The sequence below is a fragment of the Pleurodeles waltl genome, chromosome 11, assembly GCF_031143425.1.
Source record: "Pleurodeles waltl isolate 20211129_DDA chromosome 11, aPleWal1.hap1.20221129, whole genome shotgun sequence".
NCBI classification, from domain to species: domain Eukaryota; kingdom Metazoa; phylum Chordata; class Amphibia; order Caudata; family Salamandridae; genus Pleurodeles; species Pleurodeles waltl.
In genome coordinates, this window is record NC_090450.1 from 243,000,083 (window position 1) to 243,024,820 (window position 24,738).

Sequence of the window (24,738 nt, forward strand, 5' to 3'; positions counted from 1 at the left end):
CTTCTGTGTATTTCATCTGTGTTTCTTCCTTCTCTTCTGCACCGCGACCTGCGTGTGCTTTCTTCTTCTTGGTCCTTCTTCTGTGTTCTTCATCTGTATTCTTCTTCTGTGTACTTCGTACTTCCTTGACTCTTCTCTCCTCCTCTTCTTCTCTCCCCTGTTCTTCAGTTCTGGACTCCTCGCTCCTAATCTTCTTTACCTTCTCCTTGGCTCTTCTCTCTTCTGCTCCTCTTCTTCTTTACCTTCTCCTTGGCTCTTCTCTCTTCTGCTCCTCTTCTTCTTTACCTTCTTCTGGGCTCTTCTCTCTTCTGTTCTTCTGCTCCTCGCTGCTCTTCTCTCCTCTCTCTGACCTTCCTCACTCCCCTCCACCTCTGTAACCCCCCCTCCCCTATCTTCCTATCTTTTCTTCCTAACTCCCCGCCACCTTTAACCCCCTCCCCTATCTTTTCTCCCATCTACCTGACCCCCCCACCCTCCGCTTTCCCGCCGCCACCACCTGCTCGGCCCCCGCCCCCCCTGCTCCCATTCGTCGCCCCACTCTCGCCCCCCGCCCCCAGCTGACCCCTCCTACCTCTTATGGCGGCCGCTGCGCGACAGAGTTAGCGACCCTTGACCCAAGGGTAGGTCACTCCCCCTGCCGCTGCAGCTCCACCAGCCCAGGCTCCTGAAACCTCCAAGCAAGCCCTGCGAAACCACAGTAAGTACTCCCCCCGCCCAGCCCCTCGCCCTGCCCCGCGCTACTCACCTCTTCTCCTGCTTCTTTCTTCATCTTTGATCTTCCTCTGTGCTCTCCATCTGTATTCTTCATCTGTGTTCTTCTTTCTTCCCTGCACCCCGTCCTGCGTGTTCTTTCTTCTGTCTTCATCTGTGTTCTTCTTCTGTGCTCTTCTTTCTTCCCTGCACCCCGTCCTGCGTGTTCTTTCTTCTGTCTTCATCTGTGTTCTTCTTCTGTGCTCTTCTTCTGTGTATTTCATCTGTGTTTCTTCCTTCTTTTCTGCACCGCAACCTGCGTGTGCTTTCTTCTTCTTGGTCCTTCTTCTGTGTTCTTCATCTGTATTCTTCTTCTGTGTACTTCGTACTTTCTTGACTCTTCTCTCCCCTGTTCTTCAGTTCTGGACTCCTCGCTCCTCTTCTTCTTTACCTTCTCCTTGGCTCTTCTCTCTTCTGCTCCTCTTCTTCTTTACCTTCTCCTTGACTCTTCTCTCTTCTGCTCCTCTTCTTCTTTACCTTCTCCTTGGCTCTTCTCTCTTCTGCTCCTCTTCTTCTTTACCTTCTTCTGGGCTCTTCTCTCTTCTGTTCTTCTGCTCTTCGCTGCTCTTCTCTCCTCTCTCTGACCTTCCTCACTCCCCTCCACCTCTGTAACCCCCCTCCCCTATCTTCCTATCTTTTCTTCCTAACTCCCCGCCACCTTTAACCCCCCTCACCTATCTTTTCTCCCATCTACCTGACCCCCCCACCCTCCGCTTTCCCGCCGCCACCACCTGCTCGCCCCCGCGCCCCCTGCTCACATTCGGCGCCCCACTCCCGCCCCCGCTGACCCCTCCTCCCCCCCTCCTCCCTCTTATGGCGGCCGCTGCACGACAGAGTTAGCGACCCTTGACCCAAGGGTAGGTCGCTCTCCCTGCCGCTGCAGCTCCACCAGCCCAGACTCCTGAAACCTCCAAGCAAGCCCTGCGAAACCACAGTAAGTACTCCCCCCACCCAGCCCCTCGCCCTGCCCCGCGCTACTCACCTCTTCTCCTGCTTCTTTCTTCATCTTTGATCTTCCTCTGTTCTCTCCATCTGTATTCTTCATCTGTGTTCTTCTTTCTTCCCTGCACCCCGTCCTGCGTGTTCTTTCTTCTGTCTTCATCTGTGTTCTTCTTCTGTGCTCTTCTTTCTTCCCTGCACCCCGTCCTGCGTGTTCTTTCTTCTGTCTTCATCTGTGTTCTTCTTCTGTGCTCTTCTTTCTTCCCTGCACCCCGTCCTGCGTGTTCTCTCTTCTTCTTTGTCCTTCTTCTGTGTTCTTCATCTGTATTCTTCATCTGTGTTCTTCTTCTGTGCTCTTCTTCTGTGTTTCTTCCTTCTCTTCTGCACCGCGACCTGCGTGTGCTTTCTTTTTCTTGGTCCTTCTTCTGTGTTCTTCATCTGTATTCTTCTTCTGTGTACTTCGTACTTCCTTGACTCTTCTCTCCTCCTCTTCTTCTCTCCCCTGTTCTTCAGTTCTGGACTCCTCGCTCCTCTTCTTCTTTACCTTCTCCTTGGCTCTTCTCTCTTCTGCTCCTCTACTTCTTTACCTTCTCCTTGGCTCTTCTCGCTTCTGCTCCTCTTATTCTTTACCTTCTCCTTGGCTCTTCTCTCTTCTGCTCCTCTTCTTCTTTACCTTCTCCTTGGCTCTTCTCTCTTCTGCTCCTCTTCTTCTTTACCTTCTTCTGGGCTCTTCTCTCTTCTGTTCTTCTGCTCCTCGCTGCTCTTCTCTCCTCTCTCTGACCTTCCTCACTCCCCTCCACCTCTGTAACCCCCCCTCCCCTATCTTCCTACCTTTTCTTCCTAACTCCCCGCCACCTTTAACCCCCCCTCCCCTATCTTTTCTCCCCTCTCCCTGACCCCCCCACCCTCCGCTTTCCCGCCGCCACCACCTGCTCGCCCCCGCCCCCCCTGCTCCCATTCATCGCCCCACTCCCACCCCCCGCCCCCAGCTGACCCCTCCTCCCTCTTATGGCGGCTGAAGGCGTGCCAAAGGCAAGCCAGTCTGCGCCCGTCTGCGCCCGTCCGCGCCTGGACCGCGCCCAGCGCCACGACCCCTGGCCACCAGCACTCCCAAACCCCGCAGCACCGCTACGACCCCGTTACCCTCCACGCCCTCAACCCGGGGTGCTCTAGCACCTGCTTCCAAGCCAACCCGAAACATACCCACGGACCCTTCGCATGTCACACCTGCAAACTCACCTTCCACCGTGAAACCACTACGCCCACCAGCCCACGCGCCATCAACCACCTCAAATGCATCCTGATCAAGGCACGATCCGTCCACAAGCACGCCATTGAACTATGGGACCTCCTGGACTCCACCGCACCGGACGTCGCCTTCATCACTGAGACCTGGATGAACGCCTCCTCGGCCCCTGACATCGCCATAGCCATCCCCGATGGCTACAAGATTTCAAGGAGAGACCGCACCAACCAAGTAGGTGGAGGAATCGCCATTGGCTTTAAGGACTCCATCAACGTCACCACCTCCACTGAAGACACCCCCTTCGCCTCTGAACACCTGCACTTCCAGATCCACACCGACCCCAGGACCACACTCAGAGGAACTCTCATCTACCGACCCCCTCGAACACACGCCCTCTTCAGCGACTCCATCACCGACTTCATCTCCCCGCACGCCCTTGCCTCGCCGGACTACATCCTCCTCGGTGACCTCAACTTCCACCTGGAACAGAACAACGACCCCAACACCACCACCCTGCTCGACAACCTCGCCAACCTCGGCCTTAAGCAACTGGTGAGCACCCCCACCCACATCGCCGGACACACGCTAGACCCCATCTTCTCCGCCAGCAACCACGTATCCTTCAGCCACTCTTCCGCTTTACACTGGACCGACCACAGATGTGTCCACTTCACCTTCCGACGCGAGACTCGCCACCTCCGCACACAACCCATCCCACGTCGACAGTGGAACAAAATCCCAGAGGAACAGCTTCTCTCCACTCTCAATGACAACCAACCCACCTTCTCCTCCGACCCCAACGACGCAGCCCTCAGCCACACGAATTGGATCACCAACTGCGCAGACAACCTCGCTCCCCTCAGATGCCTCCCAAGACAGACCAACACCAAAAAACCTCTCTGGTTCACCAACACCCTTAAGGAATCAAAGAAAACCTGCTGCACCCTCGAGAAAGCCTGGCGCAAGGACCACACCGCAGATAACATGACTGCCCTCAAGAACGCTACCCGCGAACACCACTAACTGATCCGCGCCGCCAAAAGAAATTTCTTCACAGACAGACTGGACAAAAACAGCCACGACAGCAGAGAACTCTTCAACATCGTCAAAGAGCTCTCCAACCCTAACGCCAACGCCAACGCCATCACGCCCTCACAAGACCTCTGCAACTCCCTCGCCACATTCTTCCATCGTAAGATCACCGACCTACACAACAGCTTCAGACACCAGACCCAGCCAACCACCACAGAACCTACAGCCCCAGCCATCACCCTCAACGCATGGACTCACATCAACACAGAGGAGACCAAAGCCACCATGAACTCCATCCACTCCGGTGCCCCCTCGGACCCCTGCCCACACTTCATCTTCAACAAAGCCAACGACATCATCGCCCCGCACCTCCAGACCATCATCAACAGCTCGTTTTCGTCTGCTACCTTCCCCGAGAGCTGGAAACACGCTGAAGTCAACGCCCTACTGAAAAAACCTACGGCGGACCCAAGCGACCTGAAGAACTTCCGCCCCATCTCGCTCCTCCTATTCCCTGCCAAAGTCATAGAGAAGACCGTCAACAAGCAACTTACCAACTTCCTTGAAGACAACAGCCTACTTGACCCCTCTCAGTCCGGATTCCGAGCCAATCACAGCACAGAAACAGCCCTCATCTCAGTCACAGACGACATCAGAACCCTGATGGACAACGGAGAAACAGTCGCCCTCATCCTCCCCTACCTCTCGGCTGCCTTCGACACCGTCTGTCACCGCACCCTAATAACCCGCCTCCGCTCCACCGGGATCCAAGGACAGGCCCTGGACTGGATCACCTCCTTCCTCTCCAACTGCTCCCAAAGAGTCTACCTCCCACCTTTTCGCTCTGACCCCACCGAGATCATCTGCGGCGTCCCACAAGGCTCCTCGCTCAGCCCCACTCTCTTCAATGTCTACATGAGCCCCCTCGCCGACATCGTACGCAAAAACAGCATAATCATCACCTCCTACGCCGACGACACTCAACTGATACTTTCCCTCACCAAGGACCCCACCAGCGCCAAGACCAACCTGCAAGATGGAATGAAAGACGTCGCAGATTGGATGAAACTCAGCCGTCTGAAACTGAACTCAGACAAAACAGAAGTTCTCATCCTCGGAAACACCCCGACCGCCTGGGACGACTCCTGGTGGCCCACGGCCCTTGGCACCGCACCGACCCCCTCAGACCACGCACGCAACCTCGGTTTCATCTTGGACCCACTTCTCACCATGACCAAACAAGTCAACGCCGTATCATCCTCCTGCTTCCTCACCCTCCGCATGCTCCGGAAGATCTTCCAATGGATCCCCGCCGACACCCAGAAAGACCGTGACCCACGCCCTCGTCATGAGCCGCCTGGACTACGGCAACACCCTATACGCAGGAACCACCGCTAAACTCCAGAAACGTCTGCAACGAATTCAAAACGCCTCCGCCCACCTCATCCTCAACATACCCCGCAACAGCCACATCTCCGCCCACCTGAGACACCTGCACTGGCTTCCCGTCAACAAAAGGATCACCTTCCGACTCCTCACCCACGCACACAAAGCCCTCCACAACAAGGGACCCGAATACCTCAACCGCCGCCTCAGCTTCTACACACCCATCCGTCCTCTTCGCTCCGCCAACCTCGCTCTCGCCGCCGTCCCTCGCATACGCCGCACCACGGCGGGTGGGAGGTCCTTCTCCTACCTGGCGGTCAAGACATGGAACTCCCTCCCCACCATCCTCAGGACCACCCAGGACCACTCCGCTTTCCGGAGACTACTCAAGACCTGGCTCTTCAAGCAGCAGTAACCCCCTCCCCCTAGCGCCTTGAGACCCGCACGGGTGAGTAGCGCGCTTTATAAATATTTATGATTTGATTTTGATTTGACTTAAACGTCTGGCAGCCCTGACAGGATTCCAGTGATGAGACAGTATTGCTATCTCAGCCCTTGCTGATGTATTGGATGCTAATGGGGAGGTCCCTTTTGCCAAGCTACAATCAGAATAACAGATGTCCAGTACACAGTGGCTGAAGTACACTCAACAGAGGGCCGCTCTCACAAAAAGTGTGTCTCAAAAAGGGGACAGAAGAAAACTATCCATTAGAAATGAGACTGCTGGATGAGCTGGTTAGAAACAAATTGATCTCCTTAAAATATGGGACCTTTATGAGAAATACACAGACCCCCTCACTCTCTAGACTATTGCATAGGTTGTTGCTTGATTGCAGCAACCTAGATGAAGAAGACTGGTAAGAAGCATTGATTTTTCCAGCGGAGGTGGCCATCCTGGCGAACCTCCATTTGATTCAATGTAAAATTGCACATATAGTATACTACACATGCACTCTACTTCATAGACTTGGTAGGGCTGCGGGACACATACTGCCTTAGAGGGTGTGGACAGGAGGGCACATTTTACCAAATGCTCTGGAGTGGACTCAGACTTGGGGGTTTCTGGGATGCAGTGAGGAGAACTCTAGAGCAAGCAAAGGATGTACCATTGGATCTCCTGCTGCCGCTTGGGCTATTGGGATTATGTGGACAGATAACTAATATCCAATACCATAAAATCCTAGTAAATCTAGGGTGCATGGTGGCAAAACAAGACCGCAAAAAATGGGGCTCAGGGACAATTCCTCATCATAAGGAATGGGTGAAGGGTATTGACCACTGGTAATTGATGTTGAAGAAATATATGGGAGAAGGGGTAGCAAAAAGAAATACAAGAAAATTTGGGGCGGCTATAACTCTGGACCTAAACAGATGGGACACTTAGCTGGGTAGTCCACTACAGTTTTCTTTTTTATAAATTGAGGGTCTGTGATGTATCTCATAGGGTCCTTTGCTGGAATCGACCATACACTGGACATCTGAATATAGACATTGTGAAGCAACGAAATGGACTTGACTTTGTTTTCCTAAAAGAAGATACAATGGCACTGTTGGTGGGACCGAAGGTATGTTATACTGTGTTTGTTTTGTTACTCTTGAAATCAATAAAAATATTTCCAAAAAACACTATACATAAGGCCTTACACACACTATCCATGCAATCACATAAATACACTCCACACCCTATGCTCTGTCCTCTTCCCCTTGAACCACCTCATTAACTGGATGCCACTCATCACCTACAGATTACAAGATGCAAGCAATCTCACTCAAGAAGAAGAGGAACTTACCTGAGGAGGAGTCAGGCTTTGTAGATACCTTTGTTATTGATTGCTTCAGGGAACTATGGGCCAGAAGTAGCAAAGGTTTTTACCCATTCTGTGTCTATGGGAAAAAGTGTTTGTACATATGGCCCTATATGACCTACCTCAGTGCACCCTCAGTGAAACAGAAAAGGCAGTCATGCGGCAGGAGTACACAGGCTATGCAATTTATTGGTAGTGGTTAAAAAATGCACCATGGGAGACCATTAGAAAAAGTGTCAGGATGAGATCTGGCAGTGAAGGAGAACTTTTCCTGTATACAAGTGGCAAAGGGCCAGATGTATCAAACAGTTTTGCCCATTCTGTGTCTATGGGAAAATGTGTTTGTACATGTGGCCCAAAGTCTCTTACGGAAAGTGGACCTTTAGCACAGACAGGGAGATATTACAAATTTCCCTCATACGAAGCCCCTTTAAACTCCCTCTCCACAGAGTGAACTCTTCATATTGTTCTAATGCATTTTACCTTTTTAGTATACAGCTCCAATATCTAGTGCTTTTAAGCAACAGCTGGAGAGGGTGTACTTCTGACTGTGGCAGAGTGATAAACCAGTGCCGTTGACTGGTGCTATAGCTCAGCACCTGTCACAAGCATTATGATAAGATTGCCTGTGAGATAGCCATGGTGTATACACTAACCCTCAAAAAGATCCTAAGGACAGGTAGTGAAGTTCAGTCATTAATCTGACATGAGCAGTTATGTCCTGGGAGCGGTCTGTAAGTGAACTGAGCTCCTGCTTCCAGTCTACAACTGTATGAATGATCACATCAATTGAGAATACAATCTAGCTATTACTACTTCTATGGACATACCAAAGATGTTGGTCAACTGCCTGTAAATCCTCTCCTCCTATTCAGATAACCCTTACTCACAATAAGTAGAAAACAAAAATATGTTCACTAACATGTTGAAACAAAGGCTTTTTGTAGGAAGTTGGCTCTGTATGTACTATTTCAAAGTAAGAAATAGTATGCACAGAGTCCAAAGGTTCCCCTTAGAGGTAAGATAGTGGCAAAAAGAGATAATTCTAATGTTCTATTTTGTGCTAGTGTGGTCGAGCAGTAGGCTTATCAGAGGGTAGTGTTAAGCTTTTGTTGTACACACACAGACAATAAATGAGGAACACACACTCAAAGACAATTCCAGGCCAATAGGTTTTTGTATAGAAAAATATATTTTCTTGGTTTATTTTAAGAACCACAGTTTCAATATTTGCAAGTAATACTTCAAATGAAAGGTATTTCACTTAGGTAACTTAGGAACTTTGAATCAGCAAAATAGCATGTACAGTTGTCACAAAAAATGGCAATAAGCTATTTTAAAACTAGACACAGTGCAAATTTCAACAGTTCCTGGGGGAGGTAAGTGTTTGTTAGTTTTGCAGGTAAGTAAACCACCTACAGGTTTCAAAGTTGGGTCCAAGGTAGCCCACCGTTGGGGGTTCAGGGCAACCCCAAAATTACCACACCAGCAGCTCAGGGCCGGTCAGGTGCAGAGGTCAAATTGGTGCCCAAAACACATAGGCTTCAATGGAGAAGGGGGTGCCCCGGTTCCAGTCTGCCAGCAGGTAGGTACCCGCGTCTTCGGAGGGCAGACCAGGGGGGTTTTGTGGGGCACCGGGGGGGACACCAGTCAGCACAAAAAGTACACCCTCAGCGGCACGGGGCGGCCGGGTGCAGAGTGCAAACAGGAGTCAGGTTTGCAATGGAGTTCAATGGGAGACCCAGGGGTCTCTTCAGCGAAGCAGGCAGGCAAGGGGGGGTGGCTCCTCGGGGTAGACCACCTGGGCAAGGGAGAGGGCCACCTGGGGGTTGCTTCTGCACTGGAGGTCGGATCCTTCAGGTCCTGGGGGCTGCGGGTGCAGTGTCTTTACCAGGCGTCGGGTTCTTTGAAGCAGGCGGTCGCGGTCAGGGGGAGCCTCTGGATTCCCTCTGCAGGCGTCGCTGGGGAGGGCTCAGGGGGGTCAACTCTGGCTACTCACATGGTCGCAGTCACCGGGGAGTCCTCCTTGTAGTGTTGTTTCTCCGCAGGTCGAGCCAGGGGCGTCGGGTGCAGAGTGGAAAGTCTCACGCTTCCGGTGGGAAACGTGTGGTCTTTAAAAGTTGCTTCTTTGTTGCAAAGTTGCAGTCTTTGTGGAACAGGGCCACTGTCCTCAGGAGTTCTTGGTCCTTTTAGATGCAGGGTAGTCCTCTGAGGCTTCAGAGGTCGCTGGACCCTGGGGGACGCGTCACTGTTGCAGTTTTTCTTGAAGTGGGGAGACAGGCCGGTAGGGCTGGGGCCAAAGCAGTTGGTGTCTCTGTCTTCTCTGCAGGGCTTCAGGTCAGCAGTCCTTCTTCGTCTTCAGGTTGCAGGAATCTATCTTGCTAGGTTCTGGGAGCCCCTAAATACTCAATTTAGGGGTGTGTTTAGGTCTGGGGGGTTAGTAGCCAATGGCTACTAGCCCTGAGGGAGGCTACACCCTCTTTGTGCCTCCTCCCTGAGGGGAGGGGGCACATCCCTAATCCTATTGGGGGAATCCTCCATCTGCAAGATGGAGGATTTCTAAAAGTCAGAGTCACCTCAGCTCAGGACACCTTAGGGGCTATCCTGACTGGCCAGTGACTCCTCCTTGTTTTTCTCATTAACTCCTCCGCCCTTGCCACCAAAAGTGGGGCCGTGGCCGGAGGGGGCGGGCATCTCCACTAACTGGAGTGCCCTGGGGCGCGTTAGCAAAGGGGGTGAGCCTTTGAGGCTCACCGCCAGGTGTTAAAGTTCCTGCAGGGGGGGGTGAGAAGCACCTCCACCAAGTACAGGCTTTGTTACTAGCCACAGAGTGACAAAGGCACTCTCCCCATGTAGCCAGCAACATGTCTGGTGTGTGGCAGGCTGGCAAAACTAGTCAGCCCACACTGGAAGTCGGGTATGTTTTCAGGGGCATCTCTAAGATGCCCTCTGGGGTGTATTTCACAATAAAATATACACTGGCATCAGTGTGCATATATTGTGCTGAGAAGTTTGATACCAAACTTCCCAGTTTTCAGTGTTGCCATTATGGTGCTGTGGAGTTCGTGTATGACAGACTCCCAGACCATATACCCTTATGGCTACCCTGCACTTACAATGTCTAAGGTTTTGCTTAGACACTGTAGGGGCATAGTGCTCATGCACCTATGCCCTCACCTGTGGTATAGTGCACCCTGCCTTAGGGGTGTAAGGCCTGCTAGAGAGGTGACTTATCTATGCCATAGGCAGTGTGAGGTTGGCATGGCACCCTGAGGGGAGTGCCATGTCGACTTAGTAATTTTCTCCCCACCAGCACACACAAGCTGGCAAGCAGTATGCCTGTGCTGAGTGAGGGGTCCCCAGGGTGGCGTAAAACATGCTGCAGCCCTTAGAGACCTTCCCTGGCATCAGGGCCCTTGGTACCAGGTGTACCAGTTACAAGGGACTTACCTGGATGCCAGGGTGTGCCAATTGTGGAGACAAAGGTACAGGTTAGGGAAAGAACACTGGTGCTGGGGCCTGGTTAGCAGGCCTCAGCACACTTTCAAATCATAACTTGGCATCAGCAAAGGCAAAAAGTCAGGGGGTAACCATGCCAAGGAGGCATTTCCTTACACTTTTTGCCTGTGTTTTGCTTTCATATGTGGACTCGTGTGATTGCTTGATGTAGTAGATTACATTTTATTGTATTATGCATAAAATGATTACAATAAACACACATAAGATCAAATTACTAAGATCGACTAAACTATACAAAGAAGCCAACTTAGTCATAAAGAAAGCAGATGAGCCACCACAACTAAATACTTCCTAGGTTAAAATGACATTTATCACTTAGGCCTTTAAAAAACTAATAGCCAAGTCTAAAAATCTCATTAATGCACTATTAAAAGAGGCGATTTGATTAGTGAAACAAAGTTCAATTGCTTCTTTCGCAGTCCTAATGTTTGAATCAATGAAAGAATTCTGAAGTTTGAGTTTCTGCAGCTTTAACAGTTTAGGGCAAATGCAAAAGTTATGTTCTACAGTTTAAAATTTATAACCACACAAACTGCTTGATGTAGTAATGAGTTTCATCTGTTGATTGCTGTGGGGAATTCTGACTATTCCCTCTATCTCCCTTGCAGTAGCAGGTATTCCATGTGTTGAAGCCTTGTTGGAGTATGTGTCTTATATAACTTGAAGCTAAAAGTAGTATTGTTTTTTATTTTTTATTTACAATAAATAAAAATATATAATTGAATGTAAACTAATTTTAGGCTTTCAAAAATATGTTTCCATTTAGCTTCCTATCCTTCCCTAGTGGCATTAGTGCTATTTCCTTTCTCCAATGATCTCTATGGCAGTGTGTTGCAATACTAGCGACTGGCCATGTGAGGGTCTTACTTATCACACGGCTTGGCTGCAGTAGATTTGATCCTGTTTTGCCAGTAATACTATTGTAGTAGATGAAGGTGGAACTTTCATGAATAGGAATTGTGTATTTCAGTACTTGCATGTCTCTCGTAACCCCCTTCCTAAAGTTCCCTTAACACCATCCATTTATTAGTAAATATTCCTCATTTTCCAACCACCCCCTTTGTCCTATTAACATTTTCCGCGAAAACATATACATCTTTTTTGCATATCCAAACTCACCTTATGTTCCACTGGGCATTTCCCAGATTGGCTTTAGCCATAGGAGACCAGTTCTGAAGGCCTTGGGCGGCTGCTGGTGACTCTGTCACTTTCCACAGCTCCCCAACATTAATTGCAGCAGGCACAGAGGACTTCAAGCCAGAGAGAGAATGAGCAGGAGAGGGCGATAGAGTTCTCCAGTCTGACCCTGATGTGCTGAGATCTATACAGTTGTGGCAGAGATTTCTGCACATAAGACATTGGCCAGGCATAGGAGTAGCACTACAGCCAGAGATCTGTCAATAGCAGTTGTGATATGTGAAGTAGTACGACTGTAGTACTACTTCCTGTACTCAAAAAGGCTTTTATAAATAGGACCAAATGTGTCCAATGTTTCTATCTAGCAATGATATTTAAATAGTTTGTTGATTGCTGTGAAGCCCGGTCATGGTGTATTCTGGCCTTAGTAGTTAGGCATTATAAAACAGGAATGGTAAAGAGCGTCTAAATATATGTATTTATGATAACTGTTTATCGCTTTTGAAAGACTTTTTGATATTTTCATTTTTTGCTTTGTTGAAGGTTTAATCTAAATGTTTCAGTTATCAACAGAAAGATCACTGTAAAACATTGTATCTAACTAATCAACAAACATTAAATTATTGGAAATGCAGCTTGAAATGAAGCTATTGTCTTCAGTAGTGTATTGCTTCATCTTTTGTACATTTCAGTGTAAAAGAACCAGGCAGTGGATATCTATAAGCAACATAGGAGAACATTATTGCTTCTTACAAGTTGGTGTTCTATACAACAGTTAACTAAATGTGTATTAAAAACAAACTATAGATTTATGTGCGTGTTCAACACCCCACTTTGGTTTGCAAGACCTGGGACTGTAATGGAATATTTTTGACATCAGTGTTAACTGACAGTAGCACATATACTATCGTACAATGTTTTTTTTAATACTTTATTTAACCACTATTGTTTGTCTTACTAAGTATATGAGCAATTAAAAAGTGTTACCACCATACCTGAAGCAGTATCTTGTGTCCATCATAGTCTTGTGTTTGCCACCGCGTGTGGCTAATACGCATACATGGATTGGGAAGAAGCGGTACAAGTTGACCAATTTCCTGGACCTTGAACTGCAGTACAGAGGATTCCTTCACTTCCACGGGCACCCCTGGGGGCAACTGCTTTATAGAAAGCTGGACACACATTTTCTCTTTTGAATAGAGTACAAAAAAAATGAAGCTGCTTTTCTGCACAGTTGCTTCTTTCTGTAAGAGCATTTCGTAAAGCCTCACTGCATCCTCAAAGTTGTCAAAGCTGCAATATAAAGTAATTCGCAAGATTTCGGTCCCATAATGAACTTGCCTGACACCCCAGACCGGCATGTGGACATCCAGGCTATAGAAATCTTGGCTGACCGGCATGCAAGCACTAAGTCTCCCGTTTGCGTATTCTGTCCGATGGAGCTGCCAAGGTGGGTGCTGGAAAAAGTTGAGTGTATGGAGAATTCGTTCTTCACCAAAGTCCTCGTGAAGAAAAAGAAGAACAGACATCCCTGGAAATCCTGGAATTTTCCTGGGGTACGATTCAAAGTATTTTATGGAAGTACCGCGTTCTGAGACATGGAAAAGTTGAATATCTGGCCAAAGGCCCAGGAAAAGATGGTCAAGTATTTGCTGAAGAAGCACTGCATCCCCGGAACTGGCTAGAAGGTGCACGGTCATAGCCAACGTGTTTGCTTGTTCATCCATTATAACAGCACCTTAAAAAAGAGAGAAACAGCAATCAGAAACACTTTTAGATTATGAAGCAGGCATAGCCACTATGTTCACTCTGTCAGCATTCACATAATTATCAAAACCTACAACCACATAACAAACATGATAGTTGGCATGCTATGTTATGTCTCTGGCAAACCACGGATCAGTATCTCATTTGGAGATTAAACTCTCTAGACACTGAATGTGCCTGTAAAATTACCAGAAATCCTTCCTACAAAACTCAGAACCGATAGAGGGTATGAACTCAAATCCATCTGACAAAGCTAGTCACTGCCATAAGAATATATGAGCACTACTCCATCTCGAGTGCAGAATTCCGTTCCACAATTAAATGGCCTACTCACGCTACAGCGTATGCTGCTCAATTTTGCAACATCCAACCATTTACCGTTGGGCTGATCCTTGTCTCTCTGGTCCTTCTTCTCACAACTGTAACATACATGTTATGTGGTATAATCTTCAACTCCTATCAAAAGCATTACCCATGCACCTGCAAGAACACTAGACTGCCCTGCAATTGTGGCTGAGAATTTTGCCCTTTATTACAGAACCCAATCTGGCTATTGCTTTTATCCAGCAGTTATGTCAGCCTAGGAATAATCTTCAACACCACAGAGCCACAGGAGACCAGAAGGTTAGCTTAGCTTCTGTCTTACTCACCAAAGCTTGAGTTCAGTCTGCTTGGATTGCCTAACAGAGCTACACTGATGCAATGCCAGTCAAGTCTAAGACTGGTCTGAATAAAGAATTTAATAGCGATTACCAAATAGCGACTCTTTGCAAATTGCTATTTGGTAATCACTAATACCAATGTACAAAAGTGATATTTGACACATTAGTGATTCGTAGTGGTTTGCAAATATATCCACGTTATGAATATTAATGAGGTAGGTCGCTATTTGTGACCCACTAGAAATCCCAGGGATGATGGCCAACTGGTATCAGCAGACCACCATGTCTGTGATTGCTTTTAAATAAAGCAATCATTTTTTTCAAATGCAGCCTGTTTTCCTTAAAGGAAAAAGGGATGTGTTTAAAAATAAAAATGAAAAGTTTTGTTTGTATTTTTTTAAGAGTAGGCAGTGGTCTGTGGGAAAAATATGTATTGAACCATTTTCAAAGAGGAAGGGATCCCAAGGGGACCTCCTCCCATTTGTGAATGGGTTACCACCAACTTTGAGTTGGTGGTAAAGTGCAAAGGTTTTGCAACCGTATTTCGGTCGCAAAACATTTGTACATGCCAATGCAAATCTGTATTTGGAAGGAACACCCCAAACAAGCCCCTTCCAAATACCGATTCAAAAAACGTAAATTGTGATTCGGTAACATGTTACTAAATCGCAATTTGATCTTTGTACATAACAAAAAGTATTTTTGCGTTCGCAAAATGGCATGATTCTGCAAATCGGGCTGTTTGAGAACTCAAAAACATGTTATACATCTAGCCCTAAGTTATCTTGGACAAATCTTATGGCAAAGAGGAAATCTGATGCATAATCGTTCCTTAAGTCGATGTTATATTCCATGTAGCATAGACTGAGTATTCTAACTGTATTGAATTTTTTAAATATTCTTTGTGAGGATTTAGGTGTAATATATGATATGGTTGTGGAGCCTTATCATGCAGTACCGTCTCAAATACCGTCTTAGTTCCAGTCAAGCACTAAGCTCAGCTGCGGGAAGCTGTGGCTGCCAGCAGTAAGGCTTAGCAAAGGAGCAATGTGTAAAGCATTTCACAGAACCAAACAATGAAAAAGCAACACAACACAAAAGAAAGAAGATTATAATTTATACAAATAGATATTTTTATGAATTTTTAGAGACCATCATGAACAAAATCCACTGGAGGGTTCCAGAGATACATATTTTAGACTATATTATCACTTTTAAATGCAACCGCAAACAAGAATTGGTCAACAAAGACTGGAAAATTTTGAAAAGTTTGAAACAGTTAGTTTAGCTACTCTGGCCTGTGTTTTGAGCAACCAATTCAGGCAAGAGAGAGGTCAAGGGGGCCAGAGCTGACATTTTGGACAGTTACCTGGCAATCAGAGCGTTTCAAGCAAAACCCAAACTGTAAAGGACAACCAACATAGACAACAATGGAGTGAGGCTTATGGCGCTAAAAGCATGCCTGTTGCCTGGGCCTTTGTGAGGCCGCAGGGCTAGCTAGAGCACAAAGTGTGAACTTTCTAAAAGTTGTTTATCTTTAATAGCCGTATTAAATTCGACCAGGGCATCAGGTCAGGTTTAATGCTATGATTATTTTGATACCTTACCATGACTCAGTTTGGTACTCACATTCAGGAATTTGCTGTGTTAGGATGCCAACCGGGTACCCTGTGTTAGCCAATAGGGCTACTAATTTGGAAGCGATGCTGTTAAAACATATCCAAAATAAATATCTTACTGTTTTGCTTTACTTTCGACTGAGCCAAGATATAAACACTGAAAAGAGTCAAAAGGATTCTCTGGAATGCACTTCTTAGTCTGAAGAAGACATTTATTACAGCTTTTTGCAAGGTTGATGAAGGAAGGTTTGAATAGTAAAAAGTGTACTTTCAAAATGTGCAACAACAACGTAAGACCACGTATAAAGAATCTTCAATATATAAACAGAAAATATATACATGCAAAGACACAAACACTTCTATTGATATATAGATATATATTCATATGCAATGCAATGCAAATAATTATTAAAAATTCATCACCATAGGGCCTGTCAGATGCTTCATCTTTCTCATGCCAGCAAGAAGATGACCCCATTCAACTGCGAGAAAGAGATCCTCATCCTCATGGGAAAAATGTCAGGCATTTGACGTCCAATCCTGACTGAGGTCTCGGAATTCATCGCTACTGAGCAGGGCCACCTTTTTATAGCTTAAACAGCCATGGAAAGAGCCTTCTAGAAGACCCCCCTCTCCCAGATGCTAATATTTAAAAATGCTGGCTAGTTTAGGTAAACCTTGAAAGGAATTCGTCGGGAGCTGGCACCGTCCCAAGGCACGCCTCCCAAAGTCAAACCTTTCTCATGCCTATGATAAACACTAGCTTATCGTACTAACTGCTTACCCCCTACATATTGTGTACCAGTCCAAGCTCTTCGGTGAGAAGGAAAACACGCAGAAGTAGAAAAACAAAGTGCATATCATGTTTGCAGGGAAAAATACTTTAATGTGGCAATGAAGTTAAGCTGAACACAAAATGGAGTCTAGACTGAATACAAAATGGAGTCTATACCCAGTGACCACTAAAGTGACAATAGGCAGCTAAGCCAGGTGCAAAGCAGTGTGACACGACATCAGTGGTCAACATGCAAATTACATTAAAGTTACTTAACAAAATACAGCTCCCTGCTGTAGGGCTCAATAGGCCTTCTTTAGTGGAGACTTACATATAGTGTTAGGGGAAAGGGTGGCTTTGCAAATGGAGTGAATGGCTAGATCAAACTGGCAGCAAAAACACTGCCCTTCCAGTCTGCAGTGGCAGGCTGGGGGCCATTTTGTACCTTGCCACACACAGGGTGGCACATACAATGCTGCAGCCCTGAATGAACACTCTGCCCTACATGCCCTGGATACCATATTCTAAGGACTTATAAGTAAGTAAGTCCTTGCCAATTGGGTGTATCAAATCCCACATGCAATTTGTATTGGGTCAGAACACTGGCACTGAGGTCTGGTTAGAAGGCTTCAGTGCACTCTGAGTCGAAAACCCCCAGCAACATTCCAGAAATGTAGGGGGTGAACATGCAAAAGGAGGAATTTTCTTACATTGTTCCAAAGAAATTAGTTGCTTGCAATATTGATTTATCACAGTACTGCATAAGGTATATATGAATATGCCTATATCCCAAAGGATGCTCTCTCTATTCAAGAAAGTCACTAAAATCAGCAACAAGAAGGTAAGAGAGTGGCAAAAGGACAAAGGATGTGACACTGCTTCAATCAGATAGCACCCTCAAATCATCCAACTGACTCATTACCACTTTCTCCTAACACTCAGAGGAAGAAGGAAGCCAAAACTTGGTCCTATAGCATACAAAAATTATTTCATCAAGCTTCATTGAGATTAGCAGGGTATTAAACACTCTTCATAATTTCTCTCAAACTAATGAAGAGTGTATACCACACCATGTATTTACCCTACTTTTTATCTGTTGCCTTCGAACTCGCAGTATTATAGATTTTTATTGTTGGGGGGAAAATCCTTGCATTTTTATTACTGATTCTGGGGTCTGTTGTGTTGAAACTTTTAATCTCTCGTAATAAGTGAGCAACTTGGCAGAATTCACACTGTTTTGGGATTAACGCTTACATTGCCGAATTAGATAAATACATGTATTGCTGCTAAATATCTGAAATACTTGAGTTCGCTTTTGTGAAGCGCACTTGGCACTTTAGTTTTACTCACGACCTAATTTTTCCAAAATCTAGCCGCCATTTTCCTTTGGTTGCACTCTAGTTGTTTAGAGGCTTGATTCCATATATAGTGAGCAATGCATCGAACGGGCAGCAGTTAGTTTACATGCACTGTGTATTTACCCTACTTTTTATCTGTTAACTTCAAATTGACAGTATTTTAGATTTCTATTGTTTGGGGGAAATCCTTGCCTTTTTATTACTGATTTGGGGGACTGTTGTGTTGAAACTTTTGATCACTTGTAATAAATGAGCAACTTGGCAGAATTTGCATGGATGGGGGGATTAATACTTGAATTGCTGAATGAGACAAATACTTGTATTCCTGCTAAATACCTGAAATACTTGAGTTTGCATTTGTGAAGCACACTTGGCACTTTAGTTTTACTGACTCTTGATTTTTCCGACATTAAGCCGCCATTTTGTTTTGGTCGCCCACTAGTCATTTATTGGCTTGATTCCATATATAGCGAGCGATCAAGCGGACTCGCAGCAGTTAGTTCACCTACACATGAATTTAACCTACTTTTTATCTGTTAAGTTCAAACTCGCTGTATTGTAGATTTTTATTGTTGAGGAAATCCTTGCAATGTTTTGGGGCACTATTGTGTTGAAACTTTTAATTGCTCTTGAAAAGTGAGCAGAATTTGCATGGTTGGAGGGATTCAAACTTGAATTGCTAAATGAGATAATTACTTGCATAGCTGTTAAATACCTGAAATACTCAAATTTGCATTTGTGAAGCACACGTGGCACTTTAGTTTTACTCACTTCCTGATTTTTCCAACATCATGCCGACATTTTGTTTTGGTTGCAGTCTAGTCATTTATTGTCTTGATTTCATATATATAGAGCAATGCAGCGGACACGCAGAGGTTAGTTCACTTGCACCATGTATTTAACCTACTTTTATCTGTTTACTTCAAACTCGCTGTATTTTAGAATGTTATTGTTGGGGAGAAAATCCTGGCATTTTTATTACTGTTTTTGGGGACTGTTGTGTTGAAACTTTTAATTACTCGTCATAAGTGAACAAATTGGCAGAATTTGCACTGTTGTGGGGATTAACACTTGAATTGCCGAATTAGATAAATACTTGTATTACTGCTAAATACCTGAAGTACTTGAATTCACTTTTGTGAAGTGCACTTGGCACTTTAGTTTTACTCACTTTCTGATTTTTCCAACATCGAGCTGCCATTTTCCTTAGGTCGCACTCTAGTTGTTTAGTGGCTTGCTTCCAAATATAGCGAGCAATACAGTGGATGGGCAGCAGTTAGTCCACCTGCACTGTGTATTTACCATACTTTTTATTGGTTAACTTCAAACATGCAGTATTTTATATTTCTATTGTTTGGGGAGAAATCCTTGCATTTTATTACTGATCTTGGGGACTGTTGTGTTGATGCTTTTAATTGCTTGTAATCAGTGAGCAAATTGGCAGAATTTTCATGGTTGGGGGATTATTACTTGAATTGCTGAATGAGATAAATACTTGCATTCCTGCAAAATACCTGAAATACTCAAATTCACATTTGTGACGCAAACTTGGGACTTTAGTTTTACTCACTTCCTGATTTTTCCAACATCGAGCCGCTGTTTTGCTTTGGTTGCACTCTAGTCATTTAGTGGCTTGATTCCATATTTAGGGAGTGATGGAGGGGGTGCTCCACTGGCCCCCAACGGTGGGCCAAAGTCAAGCCTGTCTGCGTTTGGATCGCATCTGGCGCCAGCCATGCTGCTGCTTATTCCTGCCATACTGTACGCTGTAGGATCTATACTAAGGCAGAGCTGCTTTCTCTAAGCACCTCACTCTGTAGCTATGCATGGGAGTTTAACGTAGGTAACTTAGGAATTGGACTTAATTGATCAGGGTGCAGCTTCTCTATTAAAGCCCCTAAACTTTGTAGCCTTCGACTCAACAAGGGATACGGACCAGTGGCGGCTACCACCAATTAAGGTTGGTGGGACGGGGGTGGGTTGGAATAGAGTGTCGGGTGGGGGGTTGTATAAAAAAAAAAAAAGACTTACCTGCTGCTGCTCTGTCCCACTGCTGCTCCCAGTCCCGCTGCCAGCTGCTCCCTCTCTTCCTGACAGTCACCACAGACTCCCAATTTAGACGCTGCTCTCATGCTAAAGCAACACAGCTGGGATGGAGAAACTTAAGTGTGCATGTCGGTTTGAGAGCCAGACAAATCGACATGCGCATTTTACAGTGCCCACCAGACCTCTTCCATAGTACCCGCCCCTGCCCTGCCCTGCATTCCACATTCCAAGCTGTCAGAGAGACTGCGACAAATAAATTGATAATAAAATTGTTTTATTTTAATTTTATTTGTCACTGACTGCGCAGGGCGGGCAACGCTCCTCCACTATTACTGAGGAGCTACCCCAGCTATGGACTGATGCCACAGGGTGGAGCAGGGGGTCCTACCTCTTCCTCCCCTGGAGCCTCCTTTTTTTCTTATCTTCTGCCTGATTCCATGGCTGCCTCCTTACAGCATTTGACGGATGTTCTAGGTCAACTAGCCCCACTCCACACCAAATATATGGTATTAGGAGACTTTAATCTGCAAGTACGTAACCTTAACAATAAATGTGCTCAGCAACTTCTTAGCTCTTTGGAAGGATTAATCTGGAGCAATTAATCAAGGCGTACACTCATAATGCTGGTCATACACTTGACCTGATCTTGGCGAACCTACCTGATTGTTAAGGTAAAGCCAGTTCTGAATCTGAGTTGGTCAGACCATGCCTTGATCCTGTTTAATGTTACCTTGACTCCCCATGGACACTACAAAGAACAGCAGAAAACAAAGGAAGATGGACACTACAAAGACCAGCAGAAAACGAAGGAAGATGGACACTACAAAGACCAGCAGAAAACGAAGGAAGATGGGCAATACAGAGAACAGCAGAGAACGAGGGGAAATGGACAATACAAAGAACAGCAGAAAACGAAGGAAAATGGGCGCAAGACAGAGAACAGCAGAGAACGAGGGGAAATGGACCAGACAGAGAGCAGCAGAGAACGGAGGAAGATGGACACTACAAAGAACAGCAGGAAACAAAGGAAAATGGGCAATACAGAGAACAGCAGAGAACGAGGGGAAATGGACAATACAAAGAACAGCAGGAAACGAAGGAGATTGGACGGGGGAGCGCAAAGGAGTACTTACGGTCTGCTGGAGGAGGCAGGAGCCTGGGCAGGTGGAGCTGCAGCGGCGGGGGGAAGCGACCTACCCTAGGGTCAAGGGTTGCTGTCTCTGCCGCGCAGCGGCCGCCATAAGAGGGAGGTGGGGGGAGGAGGGGTCAGCTGGGGGCGGCAGGCGGGAGGGAGGGCGACGAATGGGAGCAGGGGGGGCGGTGCCGCGTGGGTGGCGGTGGCGGGAAGGCAGAGGGCGGGGGCGGGGGGGTCAGAAAGAAAGGAAAGTGTGAAAAAAGGGAAAAAATCACAGGAGATGGAAGCAAAAAAGGAGCAAGGACAGGGAGACAGCAGAGAACGAGGGGAAATGGGCAAGACAGAGAACAGCAGAGAACGAGGGGAAATGGACACTACAAAGAACAGCAGAAAACGAAGGAAGATGGACACTACAAAGAACAACAGAAAACGAAGGAAGATGGACACTACAAAGAACAGCATAAAACGAAGGAAGATGGACACTACAAAGAACAGCATAAAACGAAGGAAGATGGACACTACAAAGAACAGCAGAAAACGAAGGAAGATGGGCAATACAGAGAACAGCAGAAAACGAAGGAAGATGCACACTACAAAGAACAGCAGAAATCGAAGGAAGATGGACACTACAAAGAACAGCAGAAAACGAAGGAAGATGAACACTACAAAAAACAGCAGAAAACGAAGGAAGATGGACACTACAAAGAACAGCAGGAAACGAAGGAAGATGGGCAATACAGAGAACAGCAGAGAACGAGGGGAAATGGACAATACAAAGAACAGCAGAAAACGAAGGAAAATGGGCAAGACAGAGAACAGCAGAGAACGAGGGGAAATGGACCAGACAGAGAACAGTAGAGAACGGAGGAAGATGGACACTACAAAGAACAGCAGGAAACGAAGGAAAATGGGCAATACAGAGAACAGCAGAGAACGAGGGGAAATGGACAATACAAAGAACAGCAGGAAACGAAGGAGATTGGACAGTGGGGAGCGCAAAGGAGTACTTACGGTCTGCTGGAGGAGGCAGGAGCCTGGGCAGGTGGAGCTGCAGCGGCGGGGGGAAGCGACCTACCCTAGGTTCTTTGTTCTTTGTAGTGTCCATCTTCCTTCGTTTTCTGCTGTTCTCTGTATTGCCCATCTTATTTCGTTTTCTGCTGTTCTTTGTAGTGTCCATCTTCCTTCGTTTTCTGCTGTTCTTTGTAGTGTCCATTTCCCCTCGTTCTCTGCTGTTCTCTGTCTTGCCCATTTCCCCTCGTTCTCTGCTGTCTCCCTGTCCTTGCTCCTTTTTTTGCCTCCATCTCCTGTGATTTTTTCCCTTTTTTCACACTTTCCCTTCTTTCTGACCCCCCCGCTCCCACCCTCTGCCTTCCCGCCGCCGCCACCCGCGCGGCCCCGTCCCCCCCCTGCTCCCATTCGTCGCCCTCCCTCCCGCCTCCCACCCTCAGCTGACCCCTCCTCCCCCCACCTCTGCGCCGAAGGCGCGCCAAAGGCAAGCCCGTCTGCGCCCGTCCGCGCCTGGTCCGCGCCTGGACCGCGCCCAGCGCCATTACCCCTGGCCCCCAGCACTCCCAAACCCCGCAGCACCGCTACGATGCTGCCTCCTTCCACGCACTCAAACCGGGACGTACTACAACCTGCTATCAAGCCAGCCCGAAACGCACTCATGGTCCCTTCGCATGGCAAACCTGCAAGCATACCTTCCACTGCGACTGCACCCCGCCCACGCGCCAATAACCACCTCAAGTGCATCCTCATCAACGCACGCTCCGTCCACAAGCACGCCACTGAACTATGGGACCTCCTGGACTCTACCGCCCCGGACGTCGCCTTCATCACTGAGACCTGGATGAACGCCTCTTCGGCCCCCGACATCGCCATAGCCATCCCCGACGGCTACAAGATCGCCAGGAAAGACCGCACCAACCAAGTCGGAGGAGGAATCGCCATCATATTCAAGAACTCCATCGACGTCACTACCTCCACCGAAGACACCCTCCTCGCCGCTGAACACATGCACTTCCAGATCCACACCGACCCCAGGACCACCCTCAGAGGAACTCTCATCTACATGCCCCCTGGACCACGCGCCCTTTTCAGCGAATCCATCACAGACTTCATCTCCCCGCACGCCCTAGCCTCGCCAGACTACATCCTCCTCGGAGACCTGAACTTCCACCTGGAGCAGAACAACGACACCAACACCACCACCCTGCTCGACAACCTCGACAACCTCGGTCTCAAGCAACTGGTGAACACCCCCACCCACATCGCCGGACACACGCTCGACCCCATCTTCACCGCCAGCAACCACGTATCCTTCAGCCACTCCTCCGAAATACACTGGACCGACCACAGATGTGTCCACTTCACCTTCAAACGCAAGACTCTCCACCTTCGCACACAACCCATCTCACGCAGACCTTGGAACAAAATCTCCACAGAACAGCTTCTCTCCACCCTCAACCACAACCAACCCACCATCACCTCCGACGCCAACAACGCAGCCCTCAGCCTCACACAGTGGATCACCAACTGCGCTGACAACCTCGCCCCCCTCAGACATCTCCCAAGACAGACCAACACCAGGAAAGACTGGACAAGAACACCCACAACAGCAAAGAACTCTTCAACATCGTCAAAGAGGTCTCCAATCCCAACGCCAGCTCCAACTCCATCACGCCCTCACAAGAACTCTGCAACTCCCTTGCTACCTTCTTCCATCGAAAGATCACCAACCTACACGACAGCTTCGGTCCACAGACCCCGCTGACCACCACGGAAGCCACAGCCCCAGCCGTCACCCTCAACGCCTGGACACCCATCAGCGCCAAAGAGACCAAAACTACCATGAACACCATCCACTCCGGTGCCCCCTCGGACCCTTGCCCACATTACATCTTCAACAAAGCCGACGACATCATCGGCCCCCATCTCCAGACCATCATCAACAGCTCGTTTGCATCTGCCACCCTTCCCCGAGAGCTTGCAACACGCGGAAGTCAACGCTCTCCTGAAGAAACCCACGGCGGACCCCAGCGACCTGAAGAACTTCCGCCCCATCTCGCTCCTCCGCTTCCCGGCCAAAGTCATCGAGAAGGCCGTCAACAAACAACTGACTAACTTCCTCGAAGACAACAACCTGCTCGACCCCTCCCAATCCGGATTCCGGGCCAACCACAGCACGGAAATCGCCCTCATCGCAGTCACCAACGACATCCGAACTCTGCTGGACAACGGAGAAACAGCTGCCCTCATCCTCCTCGACCTCTCGGCTGCCTTCGACACCGTCTGCCACGCACCCTAATATCCCGCCTCCGCTCCACCGGTATCCAAGGACAGGCCCTGGACTGGATCGCCTCTTTTCTCTCTGACCGCTCCCAAAGAGTCTACCTCCCGCCGTTCCGCTCGGATCTCACCGTGATCATCTGCGGCGTCCCACAGGGCTCCTCGCTCAGCCCAACTCTCTTCAATGTCTACATGAGCCCCCTCGCCGACATCGCACGCAAACACAACATCAACATCATCTCCTACGCCGATGACACCCAGCTGATACTTTCCC

The 24,738-nt window shown here is 47.7% G+C and overlaps 1 protein-coding gene across 1 annotated transcript in view; it reads right to left on the bottom strand.

Moving 5' to 3' along the window:
• The window catches only part of FAM124B (family with sequence similarity 124 member B), a 117,367-nt gene that overhangs the window by 44,875 nt on the left and 47,754 nt on the right, over nt 1–24,738 (bottom strand). Inside the window, exon 2 of the mRNA XM_069213487.1 lies at nt 12,810–13,552. Coding sequence (XP_069069588.1) covers nt 12,810–13,552 — 743 coding nt within the window. The remainder of the gene's footprint in view (nt 1–12,809; nt 13,553–24,738) is intronic.